The sequence below is a fragment of the Grampus griseus genome (assembly GCF_964374135.1).
Source record: "Grampus griseus genome assembly, chromosome: 3".
Lineage (NCBI taxonomy): Eukaryota > Metazoa > Chordata > Mammalia > Artiodactyla > Delphinidae > Grampus > Grampus griseus.
In genome coordinates, this window is record NC_139019.1 from 25777404 (window position 1) to 25791036 (window position 13633).

Consider the following 13633-nt stretch of genomic DNA (forward strand, 5'->3'; position numbering starts at 1 on the left):
AGGAGAGAACGATGATCTCTCCATCACATGTGGATGTTCACGGGAGAGCACCCACTGTGGAAGAGGTTCTAAACCATCTAGCTGACAAAATGGTATGGCCAGATGATGCCGGCCAGCCTCGGTCATTAGCCACCTAGGGTAGACAGGGTGGGCACGTGAACGAAGTGGCCACAGTAGCAGAGACGGAGGCTTCACACGAGCCCCACAGCATGGACCTCACTTCCCCAGGCTAAGCTGGCTAAGCTGACCGCCACTGCCGAACGTCCAGACAGCCACCTCCAATGACCAACGCTGGGCCCCCAATATGGCACCATTCCTGGAGGAGACCAAACTACCACTTGGTGGAATGCTGACTACATAGGTCCCGTCCATTGTGAAAGGGCCACATGTACTCTGAGGATGGGTTTGCCTGCCCAGAAGTCCTCAGCCAGCACCACTGCCCACCTGAATCTGCCTTCGCGGAAGGGCCTGCTGCCCAGCTGTGGGAAAAGCAGTCAGCATACAGCCTGCCGCTATTGGCTCCTTCCAGGTGAGCCTCCACTACAGAGCCCCTCCCTCCGCCAAAGTCGTGCCCTTCCTAGGGCAGCTTGCTCGGGACGAGGGAGATGCAGGTATGACAGCCACTCCAGCCCCATGCAAGATAATTCCGACAAGCCCGGCTTTAAAGGCCCATCACAGGTGGACTTCCGCCTCTGCTCAGTCCCAAGCCCACTCTCTTCTTGCCTGGTCCCTGTGAAATGTCTCCATTGCAGCCCTGCCTGCAGAGACCCCAGCCTGAAGCACACGCATGGACACTCACAGAGAGCAGATCTTGTCCCACAGGCCCTCGCTACACTGGCCAACTGCCAGAGACAAACGAGGTCAAAGGGAGGCAAGTGGTTCAAAGTATCCTCCATCGGCTCCTAGCCCTTAGTCTGATTACTGTTATGGCCTCAAACAAGTTTTACATAGAAATGAAGGATTTACATAAACTATGTTTAAACATAATGTGCTGAATCATAAAGTGACAATCCTGGGATTAAAGAGAATAGTTTGTAAAGATAAAAGATAATGGGAAAAAGACGAAGGAAAATAACTTAACAGGAGTAGGTATATATAACTCTATGATGTAAAAGTATTCAACTCATCAGGCAGACACATTTGGCGCGCTCCTGACAGCCCAGGGACTGGGGTGTGACACAGGTAAAACAAGTCCGTGTGCCACTCCCAGTTGAGTGGGGACAACAGACAAAGACTAACAAACACAACGGTGTACACTCACGTCCCCAAGGAAAAAGGACATGTGCCTTACAGCACTTCAGTAAGATCATTTCTCCAGGGAGATTCACACCCATTTATAACAAAAACATGAAAAAAGACTGCAATATGTACCGTTTTAGGATACTTAAAATAATAAAAAAGCAACTCAAATTCACTTTGCCTATTTTAAATAATGAACCTTCCAAAGTTCCCTTGATAACATTCCCACTCCACCTCTAAAACCCAAGTAGGTTTCTTCTCCAATTATCAGTAACAGAGACTATTAGGGAATATGAGAAGACTATTTCCATGGTATTATTTCATTTACGGGGAAAAGAATAGCAACAGCATCTGTCTACTTCTGGCTTCTCAGCGCTGACAAATATAATAACCTGAACCAGTTACCTCTTCTCCGGGATAAATGCTGTGCCTGATTCCCGTGCGTCTCGCTTTTGCGCTGCATTTGCAGAGTGGGCCATCATTCATCTGTCAGAAACAGAATGTAATTCGTTTTTACTGGGGGAAAATCCACTCCATGCACGATGATGCCTCGGAAACTGTGTGGGTTTTAATGTCATGAGTAGCGAAGCTCTGAAGAGGCTGTCACGGTTAGAAGATTAAACGGATGTTCCCAAACCAATAAAGCTGCAAACTGTCTCTATTGTCTGATAAAGGGAAATGGTATGACAACGCTGGATTCCTGACTTATTTGTGCAGCCAAGCAGAAAATAACAATGTCAGAGACCTGTTTGCCCCCATCTTCTCCTATCACTTTCCAGTATGTTCCCCCTATTTTTTATTTCAGGAAAAATGACTCTCTCACAAAAGAAAAGCCTATTTTATATTCTGAAGGAACACAAAGAATGGTCTGAAGGTGACCTGCAGATTAAATGTTTTCAAAGACAGACCTAAAGGTATCTGAAGCAGAGGGAAGAAAATGCCTACCTGAACCAGAAAAACTTTCAACACTAATCAGGTGAGTCTGTATATGTTTGTTCACCTGAATTCATTTTACTGCCATGAATTCCACCCACATGATTCAATAAGTGAATAATCCTGAATGCCTCTTGGGTAGAAAGGGGAGAAGGAGGGTGATACATAGCTAAGGGTCCACATAGTCAAGGAATACTTATTCTAATTTTAGTGTATGCACTGCTGAAGCAAGCACTAGGAATACTTACACCACATGGGAGAAATAACACACATATGAAATGCTTAGTAATTTTAAAGAAAAAGGAAAAATGTCCAGGCTTCAAGAAACCAAAATGTGAAGGGTTGAACAGGACGGGAAAAGAAGGTGGCTATTCTACATGAGGCACCAGCATGAGAGAAAAGAGAGAAGGAAGAAATCCTATGTTATGCTCCAGGGACATGAGATTGAGACCCATCTAAATGGAACGGACCATATGTGTGAGTGAGAAAACCAAAAACGCAGAATTGAGGTCAAAATCTTAAAGGGCCTTAAAAGCCAATTTCATGAGTTTATTCAATATAAATGGTTAATATGGAATCAAAAAGGACACGAGAACATCAGTTTAGAGTATGGGGAAGTGGAGTTCCATTTCTCACTTTCTTTGTATTAATTAAAATGTATAATTTATAAATATGACACATATTATGGGACAAATATATTCTATATACACACACATATTTCTTTCGATTTCCAGGGATTTGTAACTCGTGCCCAATGAAAATATCTCATTAAACTTTGAAAAGAAATTTAAAGTAAAAATCTGTAACTTTCTTTATCCTTTTGGGAAATCTAAAGGCTCCAGGTGGTACAGCAGAGGAATAACGTGGCTACCTAAAACAAACAAACAAAAATCACATTAAGATATTATCCAAAGTAAAAGCTGGCAAACAGAGATGTGATGGAGTTCCCTCAAAAGTCACAACACATTCGTAATGCTGGGCACAACCTGTTGTGATGAAAAATGTGGAAAAATCACTCAGTGCTCACTTAGGAGAAGTGAGATAGACATCATACATTCCTGCCTTTTACCAGGGTCTGGGCCCCAATGCAGATCAGCCCTTTATAAGGCTCAACTGTACAGAGGACGCAAAACCACAGAGTAAACACAATGTTGAGACTGTACAGAAGGCCCTGGTAAATCTCTGACAGGAATAAGAACCCACAGAAACCAAGGAATAGGTTTCTTGATATGACCACACGGTAAGGGGAGTGACTGATGGACACAGGAGTTCTCTTAGGGGACACAAAAATGCTCTAAAATTAGATTGTGATGATGATTGCACATATTCCTGTGAATATACATAAAAACACTGAAATGTACATTTTAATTGTGTGAATTGTATGGTATGTGAATTATAACTCACTAAAGCTGTTTAAAGAGATCATACACATGATTAATATATCAAAGTAAGATTTCAAAATGCACTGACCATTTGCAAACATTTCTGCTCAATTCTCAGAGAGCAGTTCTCAGAGAAAGTACACTTCTGTCAGGCATTCTAACTATATTAATTCTATCAAGAAAAAAAATTTAGATAGCTGTCATCTAATAAGTACCAGAAGAAGAGCATTCAAAATAATAGACAATGGTATGAATTTATGTATAAAACATAAGTTTTAAATTATCTTTTTATAGAGATATGTTTTATTATGCTTGATAACTTCATATGCATTAAAGATACTATTTTTGTATGTACTGTATATTTGTAAAATACAAATCTTTTATAGATACTATTAATATTTTGTATTATGTATTAGTTCATAATAAAATAGTAAGCAAAAATAAAAACAATTATGTCCAGCCATGATGTAATTAGCTCAAACATGCTTATTAACAAGAAAGAGAAGTTATAAGACATTGTGACTACTACCAACTAGGAATTACGGAATCTTACAGGACTTGGGACACTGTTTACTGGATGGCTGCAAGATAACTTACAGATAAACTGCTTTTTTTTTTTTTTTTTTTTTTTGCAGTACGCGGGCCTCTCACTGTTGTGGCCTCTCCCGTTGTGGAGCACAGGCTCCGGACGCACAGTCTCAGCAGCCATGGCTCACGGGCCCAGCCGCTCTGTGGCATGTGGGATCCTCCCGGACCGGGGCACAAACCCGTGTCCCCTGCATCGGCAGGCAGACTCTCAACCACTGCGCCACCAGGGAAGCCCCCAGATGAACTGCTTTTAGAAAGAACTACAAGTGCTCTCTCCCTAACCCACCACTCATCTCCTTCCATTTACTGAAAGTTTAATGTGGCAGCACCATCATCCTGCTCCCCAACACAGGATTTTACCAACATCATCAAACATGATTCAAGGAACACTTGCTCTGGTGCTTATGCTTTGGAGCTGAACTCAGAAGCTGAAAAGAAATAAGCTGTGAAGAATGACACTCAACCCTGAGGAAAATTCAGTTTCAGTGCCAGCTAACATGCATCTTCTGAGCCTAGAGTCATAAACGTGATGTGTATGTCCGCAACCTTCACAGCAAGAACATAAAAGCCTTCATACCTGGCCTGGGTCATTGTACCAAAGTTCATCGTGAAGTCGGTCAGGATGGGCCTTTTTGCGTTTGATTTCTGCAATGACGTCGAAAACTTCAGAGTCTGAGCTGCTAGAACAGGTGCTGTCCTCATCGGACTCACATTCGGATTCGCTGGAACTCTCTATAGTGGTGAGGGGAAAACATGGAGAGATGCTGAAGCAATCTGCAAGCTGGTTCTACCTGGAGACTTACTTTCTAATGACCCAAACCTCTAAATATAAGGAGAGCTGTTTATCTCCCAGCAAATATTCGAGTGCCTACTCCATACTAGAACTCTGCTAAGCAACCCCATGAAAAATAATAGAGTCCATAATCCTAAGTCACAGTCTAGTGGGGGAAGCAAAGAATCAAATATTTTTACAAAGAAAGACCTGATGAACAACGCCAGAGAAAATGCAAACCACTGTAGCAGTATAAAGTTTCACATTCAGAAAGGTGCCGTGAATCCACACTGGTCCGGAAAGGTCACTGAGGATTTCCTAGAAGGGGTACATACGACCAAGGCATGGAGTGGGGGTGGGGTTAGGCTGATGAGGCGGAAAGGAACACAGATGGGGTGCTGCAGGCAAAAGCACAGAGGCAAGAGCATGGGTGGAATCTGGCTGGAGCAAAGGTCTCACGGAAAAACCTGGAAGTGAAGGGCTCAAATGTCATGAATGCCAGGCTCTGAACGTCAGACTGAAGATTGTAAATGTTTTTCTCTCGATGGTAGCAACAGAAGATTTTAGTCCTTGGAAATGACTGGATAAAAACAGACCAAGAATTATGCTAATGAAACAAGCCTGCCACAAAAAGACAAATATGGTGTGATTCTACTTATATGAGGTACCTAGAGTAGTCAAATTCATGGAGACAGAAAGTAGAATGGTGGTTGCCAGGGGCTGGGGGAGGGAGGACTGGGGAGTTGTTCCTTAATGTGGATAGAGTGTCAGTTTAGCAAGATGAAAAGAGTTCTGGAGGTTGTTTGCACAACAATGTGAATGTACTTAACACTACTGAGCCGTACATTCAAAAATGGTTAAACAGTACATCTTATGTGTCTTATGTACATGTTGTTAGTATTTTACCACACTTAAAAAAAAAAAAAAAGACCTAGAACTTTGACTAATGCTACAAGAGATTAACGTAGTACAGCATAGTAATAAGGAACCCGTACATGGTTGTATTTTCGAGTGTACTGTGTGAGATGGAGGCTGTCATCCCTCTTTTACAGATGAGAAAAGTAAGGCACAGAGAGATTAAATCACTTGCCCGAGATCGCACTTTTCAAGTAGTGGAGCAAGGATTCAAACCCAGGTCAGCTGGTGCAGTCAGTGCTCTTCCCCACCATGGACACTGCCTCTCAGCGAGGGAGACATAATGAAAGTAGACAGATGAGAGCCAGAGAACACGCAGGAAAAGGCATGCTGAATGTCTTGTCTGCGAACAGACAAGACATCACCATATAAGAAAGTTATGAAAACTTTGTGAAGAGAGAGAAACCTTCAAACAGAGCTGGGCTATAGCTGGAGTTTCTCATCAAACCAGGAGCACCCTGGCAGTGGGGATGGCCACAGGGAATGCCTGCCAATCAGAGGCCCGAGGCACAGGAACAGGCTCCTGCTTTTGATGGGAGGCTGGACAATGGTCCTTTCTGATTAAGACAAAAGACGATTCTACAGGAGACACAACTGTCAGCACACCTTGCAAATGAGATCTCTTATGTATTCTGCTGAATGTAACTAAGGAAAAATAAGATCAGAAAGAAGAAAGTTTCACTGCTATGTATTTGCTGACTGTAATTAGGAGAACCAAACGGGCAAGAGGAAATTTCAATCTGGGACTCTCAAGGACATATCCCAAAAGTTCAGGATTAAGCAATAATAAAAGAGCACAGGATCTCGGTCTAGTGCCTTGTGACTCACCTAAATCTTCATCTAGCTTCGTCTTGGGAGGCTCCCATGGGGGTCTAGCAGCTTTGGCCTTCTCTTGCCTGCTCCCCAACTCTTCCTCAAATTTGTCATATAAGTCGCGGAGCCTACTTGTTCCAACTACCGTAGAATCTCCCTTTGAAAAATAAAGGATCAATATTAGGAACTGTATTAATAATAGTCATACCAAAGAGACAATAAGAGCTCACCAGTAACCAAAGATTTGTACTAGCAAGGTGCCATTTTTCAACCCTCGATTTAATAAACATTTTTTTTTTTTTTTTTACAGACTGATACCAATCACTTGTATTTATTTCAGGACATAATATATTATTTTGACCCATGGACGATACTAAACTATAATCCTGTTAAATATCTATAGGATATTTTATTTTTGTAAAGGTAGGTCTTTAAAAAAAAAAGACAGGTTAATAACATATCAAAATTAAACTGAAAACATAGGTCATTGCTTTCATTCTCTGTCCTAGTGTTAAAGATGTTACAAAGACACACAGAATATCACCCAGCTGGTCTCTTTTGGGGAAGCTATATTCAAATTGACAAAAAGTACCCCTACATTTACAGACACAGCTGTTGTCAAAGGGGTCTTTCTCTGATTTTAGCAAAGAAAAACAGTCCAAATTGTATTCTTTATACTAGGTGATTTAACTAGTATATTCCATGTTTGGCACATGGTATTATTTTTCTCCTACTGGAACAAGTTCTTGTTTTCTCAAAGCCTTTCCCCAACTTTTCTAAAATTAAGCTTAAATATCATTTATTTCAAGACTTCAAAGTAAAATGCTATCCTCATATATACATGTACCAGGTTGGTATATTCATATCTATCCTTTCCAATTTCAGGCTAAGCAAAGACATGCATTTAGAGCTGTATTAATGTATTAAAGCAAAAGACAACCCAACTTAATATCAAGAGAAATTGTGACCTTCCATGTAGTGCTTGATAGAGAAAACACTGATTTTGACACATTGTCTTATTTTATTCAAATAGCAGTCTGCTCACACATGGTCCAAGAACACCCAAATAATAAAGCAAAGACTGGTCTTCAAACATCATAGCCAATGATGCCACGCTTGCCTATGATCTCGCCAACATAAAACCACATCCACACCTCAGTGGCCACCAAACCATTCAGTAGAGCTTCCTTAACTGTAAGCTGTTTGAAGCTACCAGTTTGAGCACTATTGATAATTTTTTTCAAGCTCTGAATAGCTGTAGGGATCTCAGCAGGGGTTGGAGGAACCAGCTCAACCTTGGCATAGTGCCAAAATGTGGCCAATCGAGGCTTCAAGTAAGTCACAGCAGCGCTGACCAGCGCCGGGGCCTTCTCCACGAGGTTACGGACAAACTGGGCCATGGTTCTAGGACGGAAAGCCCGTCGCGCCGACCGGCCGGCTGAATGTCACCCTCCCGGAAGGCTAATAAACATTTAAAAGCAAAATGCCCAGTGCTGGCAATGATGCTCTGAATCACACACACACATTTATGGTCGACAAAGTCCTCAGGAAAATGCACATTGCCAACATTCAGAAACGTTAGAAAAGTTTATCTATGCTCTTTTGATATAACAACAACAAAAAAAATCATAAACCCCTGAGAATTCATGACACCTGACACCCTGCTAGGGAACATATACTCCTCCCCTACTGAAAGTCACTGATAGTCTATATCCCACATTAATCTAATGACCGCCACAAACACATGCACCCCATAAACACAGGGACACACACACACACTCCACAAACACAAGGTTCTGCAATGCATTCCTAGAGGAAGTGTTCCACTTTTCCCCACTCTCCTCCCAGGTTGAAAATCACTTTAAATGTCCATACTCTCTGACTTAGTAATTTTCAAAATGTACCTTTCAGACATAAAATGAATATTAAATCATAAAATCTGCAGTTACCCCAAAAGGGGGTAACTGCTCTTCCTCAGCCCCGGCTCATTACTGACACTGGCGATGCTGGGATAGCTCTGACATTCTTACTGTCTCTCTGCCCCAACGCTGCACAAACACAAAGGCCAATATTGGGCTTCTGGTTTATCTGCCTTCCTTCTACACTGGAGTTTTAATACGCCCACAAAAAGGTGAGGGGGAAAAATAGAGCTCTGCCTGTTTAAATGCTGAACCTCAGTGCCTTCAACTTTGTTATTTCAATAATAATAATACCCATGGCAGCCATTCTGCCATTCCTCCTTGCTTAGAGAACCATGATTCCCTTCAGATTTGGGGCAGAAAACTCATGATCTCAGAAGGCAGGCTGAGCCACAGTCCCCCTACCCCTAAAATGCCTCTGTCCTAATCCCTGGAAAATGAACACATTACCTTACATGGCAGAAAGGACTTTGCAGATGTGATTAAGGCTACAGAATTTGAGATGGGATAATGTGGGTGGGCCCAACCTAATATGAGCCTTTAAAAGCAGAGAACCTCTCCCAACAGGATTCAGAGATGCAATGGAAAAAGAGGCAGGAGATATTCAAAGCACAAGAGGGACTCGACCCACTGGCTGCTGGCTTTGAAGATGAATGAAGGGGTCCACGGGCCAAGGAATGCACATGGCCTCTAGAAGCTGGAAACAGCCCTTACCTGCCAGCCAGCAAGGAAACAAGGACCTCCATCCTACAGCCACAAGGAACTGAACTCTGCCAACAACCTGAATGGGCAAGACAACAGGCTCCCTCCAGAAAGGAATGAAACCCTGCTGGTACCTCAATTTAGCCAGTGAGACCCAAGTTTGACTTCTGACCTACAGAACTGTGAGGTAATAAATGTATTGTTTTAAGCCGTGAAGTCTGTGGAAATTAGTTACAGAAGAGATGGAAAACGAATCCGTGGGGAGAACACACGACGCGGTTCTGGGCAAAGTGATGGAAGAAAAGATCCCCAGGCACCCGAGGCTCCACCCAACACTGCCCTCTGCATCTGTGTCTGGACAGAGGTGTGTAAAGACGTGATGCCTGGAGCTGCCGCAGGCATCCTGCAACCGTGGTGGACCCTCCAGAAGACAGCAATGCCAACCTAGGACCCTGCCATCGCTGATCCACTAAATGCACACCAGCCACCACCTCCCTCCAGACAGCTTGTTGAGAAAAATAAACCCAGCGAGTTTAAGTCACGATTAGTCAAGTATTCTTATTTACAGCAACATTCTGAAGTAACAGATGCCTTCTTTCCAGGGATGTTTTAAGGATTAAATGAGATAATCTGAGATTCATGGAGTAAAGTTTCGACACCAAACAGTGCTCCGTATGTGAGTTTCTCCCTCCCTGTATCACGTGAACTATGATTTAAAACTCTGCTTTACTTTATCAAGTAAAATATCATGCCACCAGGAAAGATTTCTCAGACCCTTTTTTCAAAGGCAAGGGAGTCTCCTCTCTAGTTCCCCATAGATAAGGGCCCAGTCCAAGTCAAAGCTATGTTTACAAAATTCCAGACAACTGCTATGCTCTCTTATCTACCCCACTCACTAAACCTAACATCTGCAAGCTCTTCTGTCCTAAATCTGTAGATATCCATTCCTTCACTCATTCATTTAATCAATGAACATTACTGTACGTCCATCGCATGGCAAATACACCTAAATTAATGGGATAGAGGCATGACACCTATTGGGAGAGAGAAAGAGAAAAAAGAAAGGAGAGTGACAGAAAATAAAATGGAGATGGAAGAAAGAAAAGAAGTGAGCATATGGAGGTCGTGGGGTCCCCACTTCAATGAGGTGCGGCTGCCGAGCCCCAGGAGCCCCATCTCCCACAGCACGTGTGCTGAGTCTCTCGAGAGCCCACCAAAGGCAATGACACCTGCCACTCCACAAAACCAGCAATGTGCTCGGGAAACTTGCTATGGCTACCTTTGGTCAAGGATAGACTTGTAAGAGACAAACTCAATTCTCCCTTGCTTCTCATTTTGAGGGGAAAACACACACACACACACACACAAGGCTATAGATCACAAAAGGCATAAAGCAGCTATGAGTGAGGGCTTACAAAACCACCAGTATTAAGACTAGCAGTGTCATAAAAAGTGCAGAATGCAGAGATCCTTTCATTAACCTGCTGCACTCTTGCGTTTGTAAAGCAGCTTTGGTCTACAGCAGTGGTTCTCAACCGGAGGGGGCGGGGAGGGGTATTCTGTCACCCCCAGGGGACATGTGGCAATATCAGAGGACAGCTTTGGTTATCACAACGAGCAGAGGGTGCTACTGGCCTCCAGTGCGTAGAGCCCAGAGATGCTGCTCAACATCTGACAATGCACAGGGCGGGCCCCGCCACAAGGAATTATCTGGCCCAAGATGCCCATAGTACCGAGGCTGAGCAGCTCTGGTCCACAGCTTCTCTCCTACTTCAGACCTACCACCTGATCCATGGGGTCACTGGAGTAGTAGCTTTCTGAGTGGGTGCATCGGATCCACACAGGCTTAAGGAGCTCGTCGTCTTCCTCCTCGTTTCTGTCGGGCAGCAACTCCTCCGGCTCTCTTTCCTTGACTGAGCTACCATTCTTCTCTTTGCCGGAGCTCTGGTTGTCACTCCATCTGTCTTTTTCTTCCTCCCAACGAGCTCTCTTCTTCTCCCTACTTGGGGAGCGACTTCAAAAGGGGACGAAGGAGGCTAATTATTAAAAATGTTCATCCATTGTAAAACTGTTCTATTTCACCTCTTTAGTTCATTTTTTACCTAAAAGAAAAACGTCATGGCAAACCACCATATTCACCAGTGACCCCCTGACACCAGTCTGGTGACATCAGAATCACCTGAAGTTATTTGTTTAAAAATACAAATTCCCAGGCCCTACCCCAGATCTACTTACTGATTCACAGTCTCCAGGGGTGGGGCCCAAGAATCTGTATTTTTAATAATCTCCCCAGATAATTCTGGTGTGCATCCAGGAGGTTCAGAAGCACCCGGCAAACCATAACTCCTGGAAGAGAAAGATATCTGGGAAATATTTGGAAATCTCCACATATATAGACAATCTCAGCATTGAGCATACTAGTTTTGAATCCTCTACATCCTGCTTTGCCAAGAAAAAAGAAAAATATCTTCACAAAACATGGTCTCAACTTGGCCATAAATTTAGCCTGAGGACCATAATCCAAGAGTGAACCAGTTATACTATCCCTAAGCATCTCTCTGGAAGGGCACACTTGGGTATTACTGCTTAATGAACCACCACTTTGCCTAATTCGAATCCCCACAAATACTAACTCAATTAAAAAGGAAAAAAGCAATTCTATCTCCTTGAATCTCTGGGGCATGAAATTTGCAAAGGCCCAGCCTATGGATGTGCTTGGAGGGAAAAACTTATAGGATAGGTTTTAAATTAAGCCCAAGAAATTCAGGTGAAACCATAAAGGCCTTGAGAATCCAGCCAAGGAGAGTAACTGCTTTATTAGTGTTGCCTGGCAACCTGATAATAATCGTCACTATTATCCAAGAAAGTTTACACCTGGGTCAAAGTCATAAATTAACTTTTTCCATCAACTCTACCATTCACTCTTGATTTTATGACAGGGTAAGTGTGAGTGTGTATACATCAGGGGGAAAAGGGTGAGTGATTAGAAGGGTTATATATATTACTTATTGAGAAAACTTCCAAATATTACATGTACATCACTAGGTTTGTTACCAGAAAAAAAATGTACTGTGAAGTAAAATGTATGTATGTTCACTGTAGAAAAATAATAAAGCATTAACAAAAACAAGACAAAAATCACCTGTAACACCACTCAGAGAGAACCACTATATTTCACAAATGTATTAAAAGATACAGATATGTAAACATACAAGTTTTAACAAAAAAGAAACTCTATAGCCTGCTCTCCGCAACTCAGCAGTAAATCAGGAACATCATTCTACTTCAATACATCTATATCTGAACCATTTTTAATAAGTTCATATTATTCTTTTATATGTATATACCATAATTTGACAAATCTGATCGGTCACTTAGGTTGTTACTATTTTTTTTTTTTGCCACTGTAAACAATGCTACTGTAAACACACTTGGGTTCTCTGCAGACTTGTCAGATTATTTCACACACAGAGTGTGTACTTTTTTTAAGGCTTCTCTACAGATAGGCAGTACCAGTTTAGATTACCATCAAAACCATATGTGATTTCCCATTTCTACACATCTTGTCAACATGATTGTTTTTAATCTTTTCCATTCTTATGAAGAGTATCTCATTTAATTCGTCACTACTGAAATGACACGTTTCACATTCACTTCTTTTCTGAACATCTGAGTCAATATGCCATGCCAATATTTTTAAAATTAGGATTATAGTCTTTTTTGTTTATTGAAAGAGTTTTTTATTAAAATAATCACCTGTCTGCTGTCATATGTAATGTAACCTTTGTCAGTTTTTTGTTTTCCTTATAATTCTGCTTATGGCTACATACAATTTTTATATGGCCAAATCTAGAGATTTTTTTGTTTCTGTTTCCAGTCTTAGTGTTACGCTTATAATCCTTTCCCATCCCAAGGTTAAATAAATATTTTATATTTTCTTCAGTTACTTTTAACATTAAATTTTTTTACTGTATCTGTCCAAGACCTAAGGCAGAAACCTGAATTCAATTTTTTTTCCATATGGCTTGCTAATTGTTCCCACGTCAGTTTCTCCTCTGATTTGAAAAAACAGCTCCATGATAGATGTAAAATTTTATATATACTTGAAAGTTGTTCAATATTTGTTTCATTCATCTATCTATATCCATACCAAATTGTGCATTATTATTTTTCTTCATTATACTCACTTCTATTCCAAAGAAGAATTTTAGATTACTAAAACTGGTACTTCAACCGAACTTACATTAAAATAGATTTTTTGGAAGGCATCTATACTCACCACTATACCACCAATGCCGCCAAAAACTACAGCTGTTTTTGGAAGAAAACTGGTATTTTATAACCCTGTCTTCCACTTCCACTACAGGAAT

At 41.7% G+C, this 13633-nt stretch overlaps 2 protein-coding genes across 4 annotated transcripts in view; both read right to left on the reverse strand.

Moving 5' to 3' along the window:
• Positions 1–13633, reverse strand: part of DROSHA (drosha ribonuclease III) — a 130546-nt gene that overhangs the window by 104745 nt on the left and 12168 nt on the right. For 2 of the 3 annotated variants that reach the window (XM_082650266.1, XM_082650265.1), the window contains exons 6-10: positions 11499–11609; positions 11046–11277; positions 6658–6799; positions 4720–4874; positions 1645–1725 (exon numbers count right to left, since the gene is read on the reverse strand). In XM_082650266.1, coding sequence (XP_082506392.1) covers positions 1645–1725; positions 4720–4874; positions 6658–6799; positions 11046–11277; positions 11499–11609 — 721 coding nt within the window. The remainder of the gene's footprint in view (positions 1–1644; positions 1726–4719; positions 4875–6657; positions 6800–11045; positions 11278–11498; positions 11610–13633) is intronic. The other variant, XM_082650267.1, reaches the window with a different exon arrangement.
• LOC309820482 (ATP synthase subunit g, mitochondrial-like) lies at positions 6955–8097 on the reverse strand. The gene has a single exon (XM_082651273.1). It carries the CDS (start codon positions 8040–8042, stop codon positions 7731–7733), a length of 312 nt encoding a protein of 103 aa, XP_082507399.1. The 5' UTR covers positions 8043–8097; the 3' UTR covers positions 6955–7730.